We start from the raw sequence: 21,339 nt of genomic DNA, 5'->3' as shown, positions 1-21,339 counted from the left end.
TGCTGTTTTGGTTTTGGCGTTGGGTTGGTTTGTTGCTGGTGGTGTGGTGTTCGAAAATCCCCATCAGTTTCTGCTAACTAAATCTTGCTCCTGCATATACCAAGTTATTTGTTTCTGTGATTAACTGGTGGTGTGATATTATTAGTTTAGTTATTATTATTATTATAGTTATTATTATTATTTTATTATTATTATTATTATTATTATTATTAGTTATTATTAGTTATTGATTAGTTATTATTAGTTCATTATTATTATTATTATTATTATTATTATTATTAGTATAAAATAATAAATAATAACTAATAATAATAATAATAATAATAATAATAATAATAATAATCAAAAAATAATAATAATAATAATAATAATAAATAACTAATAATAATAATAATAATAATAATCAAAATAATAATAATAATAATAATAATTTAAAATAATAATAATAATAATAATAATAATAATAATAATAATAATTTTAACTAATAATAATAATAATAATAATAATTAAAATAATAATAATAAGAATAATAATAAAATAATTAATAATAATTAATAATAATAATAATAATAATAATAATAATAAGAATAATAATAATAATAATTAAAATAATAATAACAATAACTCAATAATAATAATAAATAATAATAATAATAATAATAATAATAATAAAATAATATTATTATTATTATTATGATTAAGTTATTATTATTATTGAAAACGTATAGTAAAAAATTTTGATAAGTTTCTCCGAAACTCCGTGTCCTTCTTTACAGGGAGAATGCAGTAAAGACAAAGAATTGTATTTACTGATGTCTATAAATAAATCGACGTTCCCGTATTTTAAAGTTGTTGAAGAACCCATACGTAAATTAGACTGCGTAAACCTAAATATTAAAACATCCTTAGATAATGATTAAATTTCCGATGCATAAAATGACTAGAATACTCAAACATAAGAGAGAAAATACTTAAAGTTGGTTAAGTTACCCGCGCACAGTCGTCAGGATTTTGTCAACATGAATATATACATAGACTTGACGATGCACAGTATGCAGCTCCTATCTCGTGTCGTAGATGCTGGTTCATGTTAAGATTCAGGCTACAGTTGGTTTCGAATTTACCTGTGGTGCTCTGCTGCAAGGTCAGGCGTTGATTATAACTGATAGCAGCCGCTTTATTAGTATAATGTATCCCGTTTTAAGTGCATTGTGTGAGCTTATCGGATCGAATAACATATTAATAAATTAGAAATATCCAACGGTAGGTGTTAGTATGAGTCATCATTTGATGTTTAAACCACGTATTATGTTTAAGTTGCTTAGGTTGACTCTCTAGTAGCTATGTCTATGATAAGTTAACATTCAAAAGTTAAATATGAAGCCTTTGAAAAAATAAAAATTGTGCCTTTGCTTTAAGAACGACTCGAATTAGTTTCATGTTTTACTTCAATAGTAGCTTGTTTTTGGACACACAGCGGCTTAAAGTATTGTAGGTTTCAGAGATAAGACCCTAAGAGTCGCTGAAAGTTTAGAGATGAATAAGAGGTGATATATAGTAGGATTTTTGTGGACACCTTGTATGCATTCTTTTTCTGCCTTTGTTGAAATGAATAAGGCTTGTGCTTCTTCACCCGTATTAATGTGTGTTTGATTGGGTTCGTCAAACACACTCACACGCCCAGGGGGAAAAAAATGACTCCACGTCCCAAATTGCAGTCTCTTAGATTGGTGTACTCTTGTTCTTTATTCTCAATGTAAAACACTGCATGCAGATAACTGCAAATATTTCTCGGTTACGACGAAGGCGAATGGGATAGAAACTCTCGGTGTACCTCCTGTAGTGTCTCGTCGGCATCTAGTTTCACCCAGTTTTTAGTCTTTTACTTGACCTCCATCCCTGCTTCCTTTCTTCAGTCATGCTGTCTAGCCTCTTACTACTAACTTGCTCTGTGACCAACTGGGCGGGATTTCAACCGAGTTCCACCTTGAGAATCCTTGTGCTTGGACAATCCATTTTATTTTTCTTGATCTCTATCTTGCTGCCCAACCATAATCCTCCAAACTCCTCCCTTTTCAACTGTCCATAAATCACAGTGGTCGGGCTGAAAGTTGCCTTAGTGGGCTTAGCCGGGTTTGACAGACCAAATTTCTTATAATGAAATCAAACTAAATTAAAACCGTTGTAACGAGGGTGACCGGACACTGTATTGCCATGAAGTTCTTTAGGATATTAAGTTCTTTATTGTTTATGTATTTGCTCTTTGGAGAGGAAGACACCTTTGGTAAGGCCAGGGACCAAAAGCTTCATTTGTAAGGACTGCAATACAAAGCACAACAAGTGGCGTAATTCAAATTCCACTGATCAACTTGGCCAGTCCGCTCTCGAGCTGTGTATCCTCTGGTTTTGTCCAACAAATTTAGGACATCTTGCAAATTTCTGTTAATAGATAAGACCTCGTAATCATATATGTTCCAGCTATTGATAAGGCCAGTATCTGTGAGTTTATAAGTACTTCTGAGTTTATAAGTACTTCATTGTGCCGTTGAGTTAGACTTCTTTCAATCGGTATATTCCTAGTGCCTTCATTGGAAAAACGGTCTAGTTGAAATCTAGAGCCAATTGGGACTGCATTATTGAAAGCCTTCAAAGGCAACTTGATATTTCCAGATCGTAGATCTGATCACCAATCTCCCAAGAGGAAGTTGACAAAGAAATGGTTAAGGCTTGTTTTGGCTACACGGTTTTTATTATTTACCTATATTATTTATTTTTTTCATTTATTTGTTTTTTCCCCTTACTTTTTTTTTTTTTTTTTTTTTGATTTTTTTTCACCATTTATTAAACTTATTGTTCCCTAGAAAGGTTGTCAAAATTATGACGAATGACAGACTCGGTTTCTTCTGCGGTGGACCAAGGTGGCATTATCTGTCTTTGGGTCAGGCTCGTCTTCCATCCTAACATTACTAATGGATGATGCTAGATTGGTTGAACTGCAAGAGAACTTTGATGATTATGGGTTTGAGTCTAGATTTTAGTGCAGCTTTCGATTTTGTAGGTCATAAGGCACTCGTTTTTAAACTAAAGAATCTTGAAGTGAGTGGGTATGGTTATGGTTTACGATTACTGTACTTCAAGATTTTCTTTCAGGTAGGCAGCAGCGAACTGCAGTTGGTGAGATCTTTATCAAACATAGGCCTATTGCCTGGTGTTTCATTAGGTGGCGTCCTTGGTCCACTGTTATTTCTTTTAGTAATTTGCAAAGTTTATATGGTAAAATATTTTTTTATTTTTTGTGTACTTTGCAACCTTATGCGGTGGCTATCCTACAAATTCAGCTTTTGAGAAGATTACACAAAAGTTGTAGAAATTGTAGAACCAGGCAAGTGCGTGCGGAACCGTAATAGTTTATTTGGGTGGGAGAATTTAGGGGGCTGTTGTTAAACTGGACCCATCCGGCCCAGAAGCGACATGACCCTATTCCAAAGTCTCTCTCTCTCTCCTCTCTCTCTCTCTCTCTCTCTCCTCTCTCTCTTCTCTCTATACTCTCTCTCTCCTCTCTCTCCTCTCCCTGGGTTTTATAATGCTTGTCTTTCTTTTATCACTCCATTTTATGATGGAAAATTGTCATGAAATAATCCTGCTGAGGCCATATGGCAGTAAAAAAGCAAATGAAAGAAGGCAAGAGTTCTACCATTTTATTACCTTACTTCAACACGTAAATTGTATTTTTTTTGCCTTCCGATACCTAATGATAATAGTAGTAGTAGTAGTAGTTAGTTGGTGTGGTACTAGTAGCAGTCACCCAACCAGATGTCGTAGGTGTTGATTAAGTTTGTCTTGGCCCGGCCATAGATTAAACTCACCCACCCCTTCATTTTTGTTTTCCTTTGCTGAGAAAGGTTTTGTATGGTTTCATGTTGTCGAAATATACAGAATTAGAATAGCTTCCTTCTAACCCAAACTCAGTGCTGTCAGTAAAATTGACTAATACATGGTGCAACTTATTTCTTTTCATATTAATGTAGTTTCCAACAGGGCCACTCTAGTGTCATTATATTTCAAAGAAGTTGCAGTGTTGAGGGAGACAATGATGACTGTGGCTACCAGATTGTTATAAAAAATGATATGATGGATTGTCGTTCAATTTTCAGAAAATAAACCAATGAAATCTGACCTTTCACATGGAATGTTTTTGCGCTTCAAGTGTAGAGGCCGGGGGATAGCTAATCCGTTTCCTGTTGTCTTGTGTAGGAATTTTTTTTTATGATTCTCATATGATCTATAGTATTTTCTCGCCTCTTGTGTTTTGTCTTGGCCATACTTGAATATTTTCCTTACATTTCTGTGTTGAAATTATTGTTTATTATTTGCCTTTTTCTTTTAGTAGTTGTTTTATGACATTTGTATCACTCGCTTATGTATGACACATAAGTTTGTCTTAAATTGTAATAACCATAAGATTGTAATGTAGTTAAGTAATGCATATTTGTTGACTCATTCTTCCCTTACCTTGCACTGTAGAAATTGTAGTATGAAATTGCTTTCGGAAAAGTGGATGCCGGAGTGGATACCTTCATTTAAAGAACCTTTTAATAAGAAAAGAAAGAAATCAGGCGCCATTGAAAAGAAGTGCGTTCATGGATAATGCGAATTTTATATAATATTATGGCAATAAAACGCATGTGTTCTTTTTGCCAAATTTCGCGTAAGTAAACATAGTTTTTCTACTTGCGAACTGTAGTGATATTCATTTTTTAATTGCTGTGAACTGTAGTGATAGCATTTACGAAAACCTCGAAAGTCATGGTTGGAAGAAGTTCCCTGGTCGCTTTCATTTTGGCGACTTGGTTCGCCCAGGAAGCATCGCCTTTTCGTGCCACCACGAGAGGATGCTCGTGCGCATGTCAGAGGTGCAACGTCGTGCAGGGACCACTTCCCCCTCCTCCTCCTCCTCCTCCTCCCCCTCCCAGGAGGTGTGTAAAGCAGCACGGCCATTGTAAGCAGCGATGGAAGGACCTCGATCCCGATTTGCACATCTCAAATACTCAGGCATGGGATAGTACGAACGCCCCGGGGTCTGGCTGGAGGAGCCTGAGGGGGGAGGAACCGGAACGAAGGGCGACGGCAGTCCTAACCTGACCGTGTGGTCCCTGCATGGAAGTCGCATCCACTCTTATTCTCGTCGTACGTATTACGAATCAACCAATTGTTGATCATTTTACGATATACTTGAAGATTTGCGTTTATCAGATGGTTGTCATTGCATTCGTAATTGGAAAGGTGATTCATTATGAGACAAATTGTCATTAATTAATCCATGCCTGAATTTCTTGTGTTTATGCTTAGACTTTTATATATTTGGTAATTAACATTGAATGAGTAATCAAAATTTATGTTAGTGTGTATGTGTTGTAAGTTTAGTTGTTTGTGTACGTAGTATATTCCACGTGTTACATCATTGTTTTCACTCTCGACCTTTGCATATACTCCATCTTTTCCTCGAAACACAAAATCCTCTTTTAACTTTATAAATTTATCTAGAATATCACCGCTGCAATGCAAAGACTGTGGCTCTGCTCTTTTTTTTCTTAATTCTATATTTACTCCATTAATCCTCTTTCGTGGGCTCACTTAGACGTCTGGCCTTGAGCTACTATCCCAGTCAATCTCGCGAGTAGAATGTTTTGACTTGATTTGCCCTCATTGAATGATGACGTAGGGACATGACACCTTAAAAAGTGGCTTTCACGCTTTGATGACATAGTAAATGAGTATATTGTTTATTGGCTCTCTCTCTCTCTCTCTCTCTCTCTCTCTCTCTCTCTCTCTCTCTCTCTCTCTCTCTCTCCATGTTTCTGGCAGAGTAGGGATCCATATGATTGCATTTGAGTTGTTGACACTGAATTCGAAAATTTTTAGTTAGCATTGAGGAACTGGCAGTTCCCATTTATTGATGGGTTACGCAGACTTTTCGGAGTAGTTTGCTTCTAGTTACAATTGTATTTACAGTCGCTTTTATCGCTTTTGTTTGTAAAGATAATAATAGTTGAAGTAAAAGTACAATTTTTATCAAAACAAGCTCCATTCTGAAGATGAAATCCGCACAAGTAATTCACTGAGCTAAGCCTTAAATAACACTGACCATTATTCAACATTTTTGTTTCACATAAGGATATCCTATAAGGGCAGCTGGACAGTTGCAAACATAAACTGAATTGTTTGGTGGTTTCCCTTTCTGAGGCGGTGGTGTGGATCGCGTCAATGGAAATTTGATTAGCAGCAAACATTGGATTTTTTTTTACGTAACTTTAGCATCGCCGGGAAATCGGTTCAGTCCGGCTTTCTCTTGTACTGTGATTATAACAGATGAGAGTGGCGCCATATGTGAAGCATTTCCAACCATTTATTTTGATCAGGGTCGTTGCCCTCTAACCCTATTGTTTTCGTCGCTTCACCGGATGTTGAATGGAGGAGTTACAATGATTAGTATGTCTCAAAGACTTGTTAGTCCATCCGAGGAGACATTGGGTGCTCACTTATCTCAAGGAGCAGGTTTTACTGTTCATCCAGTGTCCTAATGATTTTGTCTAGCTTTCTTTTAAACTCCTCCACACTGTTGTTGTTTAAAACTTCTGGGGGCAGTTTATACCATGTGGCACATAATCTTGTTTGTGAAGAAGTTCCCACAAGGAGGCCTTGTGCTTGCACGGACTCCTGCTAAAAAGAACTGAACTTGGAAAATGGGATCGTGACTGAATAGGTAAGTGAATTGCTTGTCGGGAAATAGGGAAATTGGCGTGTCCGTCTACGTTCCGAGATTGAAGGTAGCTTTAGGGATATTCTCTCTCTCTCTCTCTCTCTCTCTCTCTCTCTCTCTCTCTCTCTCTCTCTCCCCAAAGAAAAACCAATGAACAGACCTGAACAAGTAAGTATCCTGTAGTTTGAAAATCAGCTCTGGAAATAATGACATTTTTAGTTTGTCAGGTGTATTTGATTGTACAACAATAATAATAATAATAATAATAATAATAATAATAATAATAATAATAATAATAATAATAATAATAAGGTAATAATAATGGATAATAATTAATAAAATAATAATAATAATAATAATAATAATAAATACTGTTGGTGCTCGGGTATAGTACCTGGTTCTTTCATGGTTGTCTTCGTCGTGTAATACCAGTTGTGATCATGATCGTCATCATCATCACCACCAGCCGTGCACAGCGTGTGACGCAAAGGTCGTGTTAATAATAATCATCCGAACAGGTGGTCAGGAACTTGTTTGTAGTTGTGCGCAAGTTTGGGAGATCAGAAGTGTACGATGCAGCTACTAAAGTAGTGAATTTCCTCAGCTTTTACCAAACTGAACTCGGACTATATATTTTGAAATCTTCAGTTATAGACAAGCACATAGAGCAAGATATAAATTTTCTTTGAACGAAAATAGTGTTTATTTTATTTCGTCTGTAGCTTCATAGGACGTTGCGTTTTACTTAATCTCTTAAGAGAATAACCCGAAAGTACTCTTAGATTAAAAATTGCTCGGATTCAAGACTCCTCGGATGAGAGAGAGAGAGAGAGAGAGAGAGAGAGAGAGAGAGAGAGAGAGAGAGAGAGAGAGTTTTTTTTATTAGTCGTTTGAACGGTCTTAAAAGGTCGAAACGGTGAAACGCAATGCATACTGCAGATATTGATTATTCATACCGAAGCACTTTTGCAAACACAATCGCCTGAACACTTTAGTGACGTGTACGTAAGCTGCATTCCTAGGTCGAAAATAAGGATGGCTAGGAAGTGATTTCCCCTTGTTGGTTTGCCCAAGAAGTTCGTTATCAGGGAGATCTGTACAGATGGAATTGCCAATCGTATGATGTGGTTCAAAGAGCTTTGAATTTAGCTAGACAAGTTTTTTTTTTATTTATTTATTTATTTATTTATTTATTTTTTGAAATTTGATTTTGTTTTTCCTTTATAGAGATTAAACATTAGTTTTTTATTTATTTATTTATTTTTTTTATTTCAGTGTTTCGTATAGTGAAGTTACAAGGGACTTGAATATTTTTCTTGGCCCTTATGTTAGAATGACTTTACAGGTCACGCTTTAGAACACTTGTAGTGAAACTTCTAGAATTCATTAGATCTTATGATTTCCTATTAGACTATAAATGTGGTAGAGGGATTTGCAGATGAAGAGGACTGTCATGTAGTAGATCTCATGCAGCCCATCTTGAGCCACTATTTGTATGGAACGCCAGTGTTTGCAGTTTGCAGCCTGTTGTCTAGCGACTTCCTAATTTCGTTTTTGTTACCTTTTCTTGCAATTTTAGGTATATAATAAATTTTTACTGTGAACCCTCACTTCCTCGTAATATTTAGCAGCCAACTTTCATGTCTTAGTTACGCTAATGTATATGTGTGTGTGTGTTTGTGTGACTGTTAGTTCTTAATTTTAGTCAATATCTTATTCATTTGTGTGTGTCTGATTTTATCTATGTCTGTGCTGTACATATATATGTAATTGTAACATTATTTCCCTCTTTTTTCAGCATTTATCCAAGTCGATAATGAACTCAAATATTTGGTGGACGGGGTGGCCGTACATATGAATGAGGTAGGTTACCACTCTGTCTTTCTTTGATGATCATGTTGGTCTTTGATTATCTTTGACCATAGAGTTTTTCATTAGAATATAGTTTTATTTTTTATTCATATCAGTGTTGTGTAATATCTTATTTTTATGCACCGTACAACACACGTTATTCACGCTTTCCCATATTTTCTTTTATGTTTTCCAAATATTTTAAGTAGACTGTCTTATTTCTATATTGTTAGAAGTATATAAGTAAAAACATTTCAATTTTTCCTAGATATTTGCTGTTTTCAATGAGAAAATATTTTGAACTAATAATTCCTTAGTGTTTCTGCACACATTTTTAGAATTTTAAACTTTTATAGTCTTGGGAAACTTCAGTTCTGTTGAGTTTGGAATTTTATTTTGCACTTTAATGAACAGCAAATTGCCTGACATTAAAAGCCTGGGCATGGCTATGTTTATCTGATCGCTGTTAGGCTTTCTATAAATTTTCAGATAGCAGTTAACTTCAGCTTTGTACATTTAAGAGAAAATCCTGCTGTTAAATATCTATTGTTGAATACTAGTTAGTATTGAGAAAAAATTGTACAGAAAAAATGACACATGGTTAACTTTGTTTTGTATGGGGACTTCGTCACATTTTAATGAAAAAAGAATCAATTAAACATACGTTAAGATGTTTCTAGAAGTTTTGGTTTGACAAAACCACTTGGAAAAATATTTCAAAAGATTTATGATAAACGTCGAGTTCGTGAAAGATATTGTTTATGTATGACGATTGCATTAAAGAATTTACCATGACAATATCAAGTGGAACTTGGTTTTGATACATGTACGTGAGTTTCTCGAGCATAATTATTGTTGGTGTTACTAGTCATTCTTGCGATTTCAACTCTCTCAAATTTGCAATTTATACAACAATGCTGTAGTAGTTAATGCATGCGATGGTACATGTAATAATTTAAGGTATTCTTTGTTAGGACATTTTTATCATACCCTTCCGATGTCCTGTGTGTAAGTTAGTATGTGTATTGCATGCTTAGTACTTTGAATGCTGTTGGTATGGTCCTCCTCAACAGTAGCTTTCACAATTTTTGTAAAATGCACAATGCCAGTTAACCCCTTGCCTGGTAACTCATTGAGAGGACGCCTGGGTCTGTAGAAAAGGGGAAAAAATAATAATGTTAGTTTTGTTATACGTCTCCAGTACAAGAAAGCAAAACCTGGCAGGTATCAGTGAAATGAGCAATAGGTAATTAAGGAGCTTTATGAAAATGCCCAAAGCGTATTGAGCAATCAGATGTAGAGCATGAAAGGTATTTTTTCCATTTATTTGAAGTGATTGGTTGATTTCCATGGACTGACTAGCTACACAATGGAAGGCTTTGAAGACAATGGGTCTTTGATGAGAAGAAACGGATTTTGATTGAAATTTGAAGAGAATGGTGAAAGAACCTTTCATAGATGGCAAATGCATGTTTATAGATGCTTGTGTCTGCGTGTGTTTGTTTTACGTAACTTTGTTTATTTTGTGTTTGTCCCATTGTTTATATTAACAACTGGATGGATATTTACATCACAATAATTAGCCCTCTGTTTTTCCTTTTGATTCGCTGGTCTATGCTAATCGGAAGTAATTTCTGGATATGAACTTTATTTTTCATTATCTCTTAGGTCCTAATGGCTAAAGAGCAAGATCTTGTGGCACAGTTTACAATGCAGACCTGCATTTCAGATTTACCTACACCTATACACTCTTAAATGTGTATAGCATGTTTGTCCTTTTTGAAATATTTTGAGTAATTCTGCTTTCTCTTTAAAGAAATCATAAAAGCTGTGTTATATGGACTCGGTCTTAAGTTTAGATCCCTTCCCTCTGATAATGTAGCCTGAACCTTTTGTGCAAACCCAATTTCAGTCATCACTTTTTTTTTTTGTCTGTCTGTCTGTCTGTCCTTAGTTCAAGTGACAGGACATTCCATATGTCAGATAGGTGAAGTTCTCAACAGTCGGTTGTGATATCCTAAGATTGATAAATTCAGTAACGTTACTTAAGGAGTCTTTTGCTTATATGGAGTAAGAATTCACTCAATGTCTCTGGTTTCATGATTAGCAAATTTTATCTTTTTATTGTTCCTCCTGCCTTTTATGATTGCCTATTGCTGTGATGTCTGTGAAAGGTGTTTTTGGTGGTCGGATACTTTTTTATGAAAAATCTTCAGTAGTCACTGTCATGCCCTTTGCATATACTATATAGGTAATTAGAGTGGACCGTTCAGATCCCAGTAACTCCTTGTAATTTTTCTTGCTGCTTGAATAGATTTTAGATCTGATATACGTCGATTTAATCTCTCATACTCATTGACATAAAACTCCCCATAGATACTTCTCCATCAGTGACTAAGCCAGGAAATTCTAATCGAGAGCTGTAGTTCCGTGACTTTTAAGAACGAAATATACGGGCTTTGATGCAGTATAAAATTGCTAGATTTGTTTTTGGATAGAAATTAATGCTCGAGTACGAAACCTGAATTTTTTTTATGGACGCAGTGGTAGTCTGTTCACCTGAAAATATAGAGTTTAAAAAAAAGATTTTGTAGAGTGAAGTAGTTCCCATACAAAAAAAAGTTTAGTGACATTCTGAGTCGTGCTGCAGGAAAATAATTGGTTAAGTGGATATCAATGGCACTATGTCAATAACCATTTGGATCTCTCTCTCTCTCTCTCTCTCTCTCTCTCTCTCTCTCTCTCTCTCTCTCTCTCTCTCTCTCTCTCTCTCTCGTTTTTTCTATAAGATGCACTAAGTTTCAGGTGTTAAAATCTTGTTTAAATTACAAAGCTATAGATATTTTACACAGTAATTTACAGTTGCTAATTTGAGGAAATCCCGGTTTTAGGGTTGAGACTTAGACATGCAGTTGTTGGGAGGCATCAAGTGTCTACTTTTATCATTTTGTGTCAAATTTTACCATTTAAAAAAAATAATTATTATTGGTACTAAGTGGTTGAGTTTCTGTACAGAAATTCGTGGCTGTGGACATGCTACCTGCTCTGGCTGAACATTGCAGTCAAAGGTTGGATTCTCTGCCCAGTTTCAGTTTGCCGAGCAGTCCTTGTCCAAAATTGAAAGGATCCTTATCGCGGTCAGCAGCGCTGGACTTGAGAGATTGTGATCATAATCAAGGGGGACAGCTCGAGCCTGTCTCTTGTTTGGGGCTACTTGCCAAGTATGCAGATGATGACGATGATGGCGAGGCTAATTTGTCGTCACAATCTGTCCCATACAGACGAGAGTGCCCTCTCAGAGTCTGCGTAAAAGATGAGCCTCGAGGAACAACAGACTGTGTAGCTCTCGTTATGAAAGAGATCTTGCAGAGTCCGTGTGTACCCGATGAACTGAAGAAAGACTTAGTATTTGCTGGGGACCCAAAGAAGAAACCTCTTAATCCAGAGAAACTCAGGTTTCATTATACAGTTATTGATGAGACTTTTTCTGTGTATGATACCCACCCTTCAGTGTTAGACGACGTTCACCGGAACTTCGATTTCCAGGAGCAACTCCTCTGCCCTCCACCACCAGTTGGCATTGAGTGCTCTGCTACTGCCGCTGCTGGTGTTAGGGTCTTGGGTAAGCCTCACCAGGCGCTTGATGGTCAGGAGAAGGATGAGGAGGAAGGGAATCATCATTTTTGTTGGGACATTGGCAGTGATGGTGTGCCCCGACCCCAAGTGGACTGCCCTGGTCAACTGCCGTGGTTAGCATCCAAGGTATCCATAAAAAAAGTGCATAGCACATATCACACTGTTGTTGTCATGACGCTGCTATGCTTGATCTCATAGCCCTTTATCTGATCTGAAAGCTTTTTATTACTAACTTCTTATGTGGGTCCTTCTCTCCTTAATACTGTATCACTGTTTCTTCTACCATTGCTACTACCGTAATCATGTTTGTTTTCTGATACTTTTAGACCAGTGCTCCTCCACCTTTCTCCATTTGATTTATCAGCCTTGCTTTGATGATTTCCTGATAACCAGCTGATTGGTTATTGACCTCCCATACAATGCTTTTGCCTTGTGGTTCTCCCCATCCTTATTGCAAAGCCCTAATTTTGCAAAAGAAAAAGATTTCCATCCGCTTGTGCTCCTAATACTGGTGCCTGCAACTGATTATTTTTTATATAATAATAATGTGCAGCTGGGATGCCGGTTTTGGTTGTGGGTAGATGTTGTGTTTTTGTTAAGTATTTGTTAGCCAGGAAGCCTCACAATGCATTGTTCATGTCTCTTTTCAGTTTACTTATACTATTTAAGGTTAATCGGGCATGTCTGGAGCTTTAAGGGATTTAAAAATGTACTGTGTATCTAGGTAAAGCTGAATTATGATTAGTTCAGAGATAGGTAAAACATTACTGTACAGTATATAAATCTTCATGTGGTAAGTCAGTAAGATAAAAAGACAGTAATATCTGTGTCATCGTCCTATCATATGATTTTTTGTCTCTTGATGGTGCAAGTTGTCACGCACGCTTCCGATGACGTTTTCGTGTAAATCTTAATTTTTGAAATTTAGTGGCTGAACATTCTACACACACATAGCAAACGCATTACTAAGAAGCCATTTCAGATAAGACGGGGTATAGTATAGGTATTTTAATGGCTTTGGTGGAATATGAGTTTATTGGAAGCCTGCTGCTTTTACTGTCAGTTTACAAAGGGCTTTAAATTCAGTAGAGAATTGTGTAAAGGCTAGTTTTAATATTCCGGGAAATTGTAGAATGATAATTTACCAGATTTCTCATAGTCTCCCTCAATGGACATTTTCAAAATATTTTTTGGAGTAATGTGACATAGAAAAGGAAATAGAAATTTTAGGATTATGTGGAGGATTAGCTGCATATAGTACCGCCAATACTTAGGTTATTCTTTATTTTGATCTTTTTCCACCCAAGTCTCTCAATGTTGCACCTGAAAAAACACCAGATTTTTAGTTGAATAAAGAATGCAGCGCTTTCAAGTGACAGTAGTGTTCTAGGTAGTCACAAAGTACTTTATTAGATTTTCTTAGCCTCATGAACAACGTTACTTGTTGGACCAGGACTTGGATTATACCAGCACAAAGAATCATATATGAATAACAAAATGAATACCTTGAAAAATGAAAATACATAAACAAACCCTTGTTAAGAATTACATTTTTTAATGAAAGAAAATGTGTTCAAATTGGAGATTATATGAGAAAAAAGTAAAAAAAAAAAAAATCCATTATGTCTGAAATAGCATATATGCATAGCCTATAAGCATTATATCTGTGTGTGTGTTTGTGTGTGTATATATATATATATATATATATATATATATATATATATATATATATATATATATATATATAACTGAATCACTAAAGTTTGGAACGTGATAAATGCATAAATAAAGACTTATGCCTATATATATAAACAGTCGTTAAGCTAAAAGTAAACACGTTTTAATGGGAGATTTCTCACAGGTATTTTTAGAAAAAGACGTACACTTGTTTGGGTCTTAACTTTTTAAGTAGCTGCTTTGACATTCGAGCTGAATTCGGCAAAGAGACTTTTATTCAGAGCCTATTCCCTGCGTTTTACAATGAAATAGCCTTTCTTAAAGTGGTTTTAAGAATTAACTGTTACCCCTCTGACGTCTTTGACAGAATTGTAAGAAAGTTTTTAAATAGTATTTATCAGCCCAGTTTGTATCAAGTTCAGAAGAAATTAATTTATTTTTGATTGTCATATATAAAAAATATGCAGCCTTTAGACGTGAACTGACAACAGCGCTAAGCACTTTGTACCCCCTTATTAATTTCAAATTTGTGTTCAGTAACCCATTAACAGTAGGCAGACTTTTTAAATTTAAAGACACTTCCGGAATTGATGCGTTCTTTCGGTGTCTATGAGTATACTACTTGTCCAGAATCAAATTTTGGAAATGACGTCGGATCTACCCGACACTTACTGAAAATCCACATCGATTTTCCTAGAGGTGTCGGTTACCGCACTGGCTGCATTTTAAAATCAAAGAATTTTCGCCCATAAGGAACCATTCAGATTCGTGTAAAACTGACATTATGTATAATTATTTCAAAATACTCTGTCAAATTCAAAATACTCTGTCAAACTACCATGCGCCTCAGTGGCGTGGTTGGTTTGGTGTTTGCTTCTCACCTCGGTGGTCGCGGGTTATATTCTCGGCCATTCCATTGAGGAGTGAGAGATGTGTATTTCTGGTGATAGAAGTTCACTTTCGACGTGGTTCGGAAGTCCCGTAAAGCCGTTGGTCCCGTTGCTGAATAACCACTGGTTCCATACAACGTAAAAACACCATACAATCAATCAATGTCAAACTACCGATTATATTTCGCTGCTCCTTTTTGAATATCTTTACATCAAGAAACTGTCACCTTCCTTAAACAGCCAAAGTACCTCCACACCGTTATATATTGCCTCTCTCTCTCTCTCTCTCTCTCTCTCTCTCTCTCTCTCTCTCTCTCTCTCTCTCTCTCTCTTTTATTCCTGTCACATCACCTTTGACTATTCTGTTCTGTCCTCCATCAGTTATCAGCCGAACCTCTTAACAGTAAGTCCGGCAAAACACTCTCCTTGTTTATTTTTTCAATATTTTTTTGTTTTGCTTCTTGATCTGTTATTTCACTGAATTATGTGGTGTTTTAATTTACTTTTAGCCTATTCACTTTGTAGTCTTTATTTTACTTTTAGCTTAACGACTGTTATATTACAAAACAAGATTACTTATAGTTATTAGCTTATTTTAGCATGCTTTTTAATATTGTAAAAATTTATTTTATTTATAGCCCTGAAGATGGGAGAGGATTCCCGAAACGTTGATGTAAATGACAAAAAGAAATTCTTTACAGTCTTCTCGCTGTCCTGTTCATTATTATTGTACATATGTGTATATACATATGTATATATGTCTATGTATTTATGTATGAATACATATGTATATATATGTATCATAAATATACATAGATGACATATATCTACTTGTATATTTTTTATATATAGTAATTATATATACTTATATATACATATATATACACGTATACATATATATATACATATACATACACATACATACATACTGTGTATATAAGGGAATACGGTGTCAGGCAAATTTCTCGAAATCAAGTGCGCGAAGGTAAATTTCTCGAATTCAATTGACCGAAAAATAACTTCTCGAACTATCATTTTCTCGAATGTCAATTACTCGAAAACAAACAAGTAAATTTCTCGAACACAATCGAAAGTATCCCATAAGCGCTAAAGACCAATTCATAAAGAGGCCATTAGCATTCTAAACGCTTCTCATTCTGTTTACAAAATTCTGAATTGAGTTTTTCCCTGTTATATTTTTCTCCAGTAGCCTCAACCCATCAAGATGGAAGCAACGTATGTTGAGAGTGAAAAAGGAAGGAAGAAATTATGTTTAAATGGATATTTATATATCAAGGACAAAGGAGTAAATAACAAAATTTATTGGAAATGTGAAATGTGCAAGAAATTTAAATGTTCTGCTCGTGCTATCACCATCGATGATAATATAGAAAAAGAGAGTGGTGACCACAATCATGCAGGAGATGGGGCTAAAGTCGAAGCTGCCAGAGTCCAAGAAAAAGTGAGAGAGGATGCAATCAATAGTCGGGATACACCCCATTATATAGTGTCTTGTGCTTCAAAGTGGGTAAGTGGGGCACTTGCGGTGAAACTCTCATCAATATCAAATATGAAGAGGAATATACGCAATATACGAGCTAGGAAAAATGATGTCACTGCTTTGCCCGATTGCCAAGATGATCTTATCATCCCGGAAGAATTTACCAAAACTCACAAATCCCAGCATTTGAGCCAGCCACAATAATGATAGACTTTGAATTGGCCATGATTAGAGCTATAGAGCATGAATTTCCAAGGACAAAATGCCGTGACTGTTTTTTTTTTTTATTTTTGTAAATCCATTTATCGCAAAATTCAAGAAAATGGCTTCAAAGTACGGTACGACACCGATGCTGAATTTGCTATTCAGGTTCGCCTGTGATCTGCGTTAGCATTTGTACCAGTTTTCAAGATCGAAGAAACATTTGAATATTCATTGAAAATGAAGTTTTTCCCGTTGAAATTCAAAGTGTGGTTGACTCTTTTGAAGATACATGGATCGGGCGGCCGCATAGAAATAACCGTAGACGTGCTCCTTTCTTTAAACATGAATTATGGAACTGTTTTGATTATGTCAAGGAAGAAATGCCCAAGACGAACAATGCAGTCGAGGGTTGGCATTACGGTTTCGAACAGCAATTAAGTGCTTGTCATCCATCCATCTCAAATTTATACAAGGATTACAACGAGAACAAAGTCTACAGGAGCTACGAATTGAACAATATTTGGGAGGTGTTGGTATTCCTGTGCGCAGAAAGAATTATCGTGACTGTGCAAAAAGGTTACAAACCATTGTAATAAATTATGACGAAGAGAGGCCTGTCGAAGAATATCTACGAAGTGTAGCATACAACATTTCATTTTGATTGATTAAATTTTAATATTGTATATCATTCTGAATGATAATATTTTTATACATACAATAAAATTATAACCTTTGTATTTTTTTCATTCCTTCATTTAAAATAGATTTTTAACATTTGTGTTTGTCAACCCAAAAGGATATATTTTTCCTTGAAATACATGAAAATTTTGCATTCAATTTTCTCGACAAAATAGATATCAGTTTTCGAGAAATATGGGATTCGAGAAAATGATAGTTCGAGAAATTATTTTTCGAGCAATTGAGTTCGAGAATTTGACTTTAGAGAAATTGCATTCGAGAAATTTACCTAAAATCAGGGAATACCACAGGAAAAAGGGTAAAAAGTAAAGGGATAATCCGGGATCATGAGGTCAGTAACTACAACCATAAACTTAACCATAAGAGGTATGGAAGCTAACGCATAGAAAAATTATAAAACTGAATGCATATTAATTTTGTTGCTTATATTTACCAACAACTTTTTTTGGTTGTGAAGGCATAGAGTTTAAACAAACCAAGACTAAAATTTAGAACACTTCCATTATTTGACTTTATAAAACAAGATTCAATGATATTCCTATTACCTGTGTCGTGACACGGGACTAAGGATCATGCTTCGCTCCTGTTAATAAGATGATTACTAAAAACCTTTCATCATACGGTAATGTGATAATATTATGCATACTAAATTCAAGTTTATTAGTCTAGTTTCAAGGAAATATCATAAATAGCTTTAATCTTGACATGCGTAAACTGTGGGCTACAGACACGTGCAGCCCTTTGGAACATCCGAGAATAAACAGAGAATTTAACATTTTGATGGTGATTGGAATAATAGTGAATAAAAGAGGCAATGTTATTTGATTTTCGAAAGGCTGAAAAGGTGAAATTTCTATAATTTCCATGGACTGTCACGTGAAGGAAAGTAAATTTTAAAGAAGGGACTGAAATATATAAGGAACTGAAATATATGTGTATATGTGTATGTATATGTTTACAATTATATACATATATGTATATAAATGTATAATTATATATATAATATACATTTATGTATGCATGTGTATTTGTAGATTCTAAAAATGTTTTGCAATTACTGAGGACCATTCATTCCCTATTTTGCAAGTTATACCTAAAGCATTTAATCCCTGGACCAGTCACTGCTTAGGTCTGCTTTTCCCTCTGAATGGAAAGACGGAATTGTTGTGCACCGAGTTTGCAAGCCAGTAGGCACTCGATAAGGCCTCAGAGGGGGGAAACCGCTGTTGTGACAGGAGACGATAAGTGGAAATTATAAGTTCGTGTGTTCTCCAGCAAAGATTAACGCCAGAGAATCGGGAAAAACTTCGACGATAATGAAGATTTCTGCAAAAGCTTACTGATGCTGCTAAAGTGATTGCTTTTAATGAAATTATATATATATATATATATGATATATATATATATATATATATAATCATATATATATATAATATATATATATATATATATATATATAATCTATAACTATTATATATATATTATATATAATTTATATATAATATATATATATAATATATATATATATATATATAATATATATAAATATAGATATTATGTGTGTGTGTGTATAATATATATATATATAATATATATATATATATATATATATACTATATATGTGTGTGAGTATTATATGTATATACCGTTTATACGTGTATATATAAATTGTAGTCACAAAAAATATAAGAACCCAAAACCTGAAAACATTGAAAACTAAAGTTGAAGGAAATCAGACATTTATATAATATATTGAAATTGTATAAGCTCCACAGAAAATTTAGAAAAGACCCTGCAGCAATGTGCAGAGAATAATATTAAAAAATTGCATAGGGACACTGCGGGAAGCACCATCCAGTAAAAGCAGATGGCCTGTTATGGCTTAGCATGCAGCTATGAACAAAAATTGCTTTGGGCAGAGATAGGTATTGAACATCGTGGCCAACTACAACTGTATATGAATGTATGACATCACATCATATGCAGCACTGATTTGGCCACTGCCGTTTTGGGGCATCACACTATTTTTAGTGCTTTTGACTTGCCGCCTAGTGTGAAAGAGCCCTAAAGCATCTTGCGTCAGTGCATCTCACGCGGTGCACTGTAGGCATTGCTTAAGGTTCTTTGCAGCGTTCCTTCGACCCCTAGCTGCAACCACTTTCATTCCTTTTACTGTACTCCGTTCATATTCTCTTTCTTCCATCTGACTTTTCACCCTCTCCTAACAATTGTTTCATAGTGCGACTGCGAGGTTTTCCTCTTCTTACGCATTTCAGACCTTACTGTCCATTTCCTTTTTAACGCTGAATGACCTCGTAGGTCATAGCACTTGGCCTTTGGCCTAAATTCTGTACATATCCGTTCATCCATCCTAAAGCATCTTTTGCCCATCGTAACCTTTTAATGGCTTATTTAATATACAGATAAATTTCCCCCTAAATTGCTGTACTACCGTGAAGTACAGTTCGAGAACATTGAGTGGAGCATTATATTTTATTGGAAAGGCATGAAACATTTTGTCCTTACCACATTGTCATACTTTTATACTTTGTAACGGTGGTAGTTCCTCGTTGGACGAGTGTCTTACGTGCTCGCCTACCTATTCGGTAGCCTGAAGTTCTATTCTCCGCTCTGCCACCGTGGAATCAGAGGAATTTATTTCTGGTGATTAGAAATTCATTTCTCAATGTAATGTGGTTCGGATCCCACAATAAGCTGTAGGTCCCGTTGCTATGTGACCAGTTGGTTCCTAGCCACGTAAAAATATCTAATCCTTCGGGCATCCCTGGGAGAGCTGTTAATTTGCTCAGTGGTCTGGTTGAACTAAGATATACTTAACGTTTTTTGTAACGGTGGTTAAGGATGCGCAACCAAAAACTGAAATGAAACGTTTGTGAAAATCACCACTTTAATTAAAGAACAAAGTCCTATGGCATATTGTGTCTCACAGCTATCATAACTTAAATGGGAAAATTTGATGCTTTAAGTTTGGAACACTTGTGGCCATGCTTTATTTTACAGCATTGTTGCTTTTATGAAAATGGCTTGAAATTGAGTAAATGCATTTTGGCTATGAAGACTGCCCGGGAAATGAGTAGTACCGTAAGATGAGAGGCATTCTGTGCTGATCTTATCTGATTTGCTAAGACTTGAATGATTCCTTTGTAGTCTGAATTTGTTGCAACATTATCAGAGGAAATATCAGTTGATGTACAGATTTTGCGATACCTAATTTCTTTTATAAGAAGAGAGACGACCGAAGATGTTAAATTTCATAAAATATGCGTATCGTATTATCGTTAATTATTTATGTTTTCGTGTCAGATATTCCGTATAGTGTATGATATTCACAGAATAGCAAAGAATTTTAGGTAGGCTGTTTCACTTGTTTCATAAATTCTTCTCGAAGGCTGAACGTTTGAAAAGCGCTACAGTGCAGAGACTTGCAAGTTTTGCACGTTATAGTTATCACCATAAATATATTTTGCCAGCTTTCCCGTTATGAGGTTAGCTAAAGATAGCTTCACTCTACGCTGCCTTGTGTACTTTCTTGCCTAAACACTCATTGATAAATATAATTTATTTTGTATTTTTGCTGGAATAGTGTAAACTGTAGTACATTTAATATAAATTTGTATGCACTTGTTTTCCCAAAACTATTGTACGTATTACATAATATAGGTACAAATGCATCACGAATTCCCTCATGCTTGAAGAATTTCAGCAGGGTGACATGCAAAATTTCCTCCTGTTTATTCTGGATTAGTGTGTATTTTAAGTCTCCATAGGCTTTTCGGTAAAGACTTTCATTGTAGTGTGAAGGATTATGAATTTTGGTTGTAGTCGTGTATTGTATTAATAGAAAAACTTTAATTTTTATGATTTTCCCTGTAAGGAAAACTGTTATGGTAAACAACTGTAAATTAACTATAATCAAACTTGTCTAAGAAAAAATAAGAGTGGATGTAAAAATATATTATTTGGATTGTTATTTTTTCATACTTAGTTGTTTACCCTTATTAACAGTTACCCACATTAACATTTAAAATGTTAGATGGCTCACTTGAAGAGATGATAGTATTGACAAAATTTGTGTTTCTAAGTTGAAACACCCAGAGTC

The 21,339-nt window shown here is 35.1% G+C and overlaps 1 protein-coding gene across 22 annotated transcripts in view; it reads left to right on the top strand.

The window, feature by feature from the left end:
- LOC135226448 (transmembrane protein 131-like) overlaps positions 1-21,339 on the top strand; it is a 525,255-nt gene that overhangs the window by 421,811 nt on the left and 82,105 nt on the right. For 9 of the 22 annotated variants that reach the window (XM_064266024.1, XM_064266028.1, XM_064266026.1 and 6 more), the window contains 2 exons: positions 8,560-8,624; positions 11,628-12,374. The exons of 1 other annotated variant lie outside the window; for it this stretch is intronic. In XM_064266024.1, the coding sequence (XP_064122094.1) occupies positions 8,560-8,624; positions 11,628-12,374 (812 nt within the window). Of the gene's footprint in view, positions 1-5,065; positions 5,189-8,559; positions 8,625-11,627; positions 12,375-21,339 lie in introns of those variants that run through there. 12 more of the 22 variants (XM_064266036.1, XM_064266040.1, XM_064266038.1 and 9 more) reach the window with 4 other exon arrangements.

The sequence above is a fragment of the Macrobrachium nipponense genome, chromosome 14, assembly GCF_015104395.2.
Source record: "Macrobrachium nipponense isolate FS-2020 chromosome 14, ASM1510439v2, whole genome shotgun sequence".
NCBI lineage: Eukaryota > Metazoa > Arthropoda > Malacostraca > Decapoda > Palaemonidae > Macrobrachium > Macrobrachium nipponense.
The sequence above is the reverse complement of the archived record's forward strand: the minus strand, read 5'-3'. Positions and strand labels throughout refer to the sequence as shown.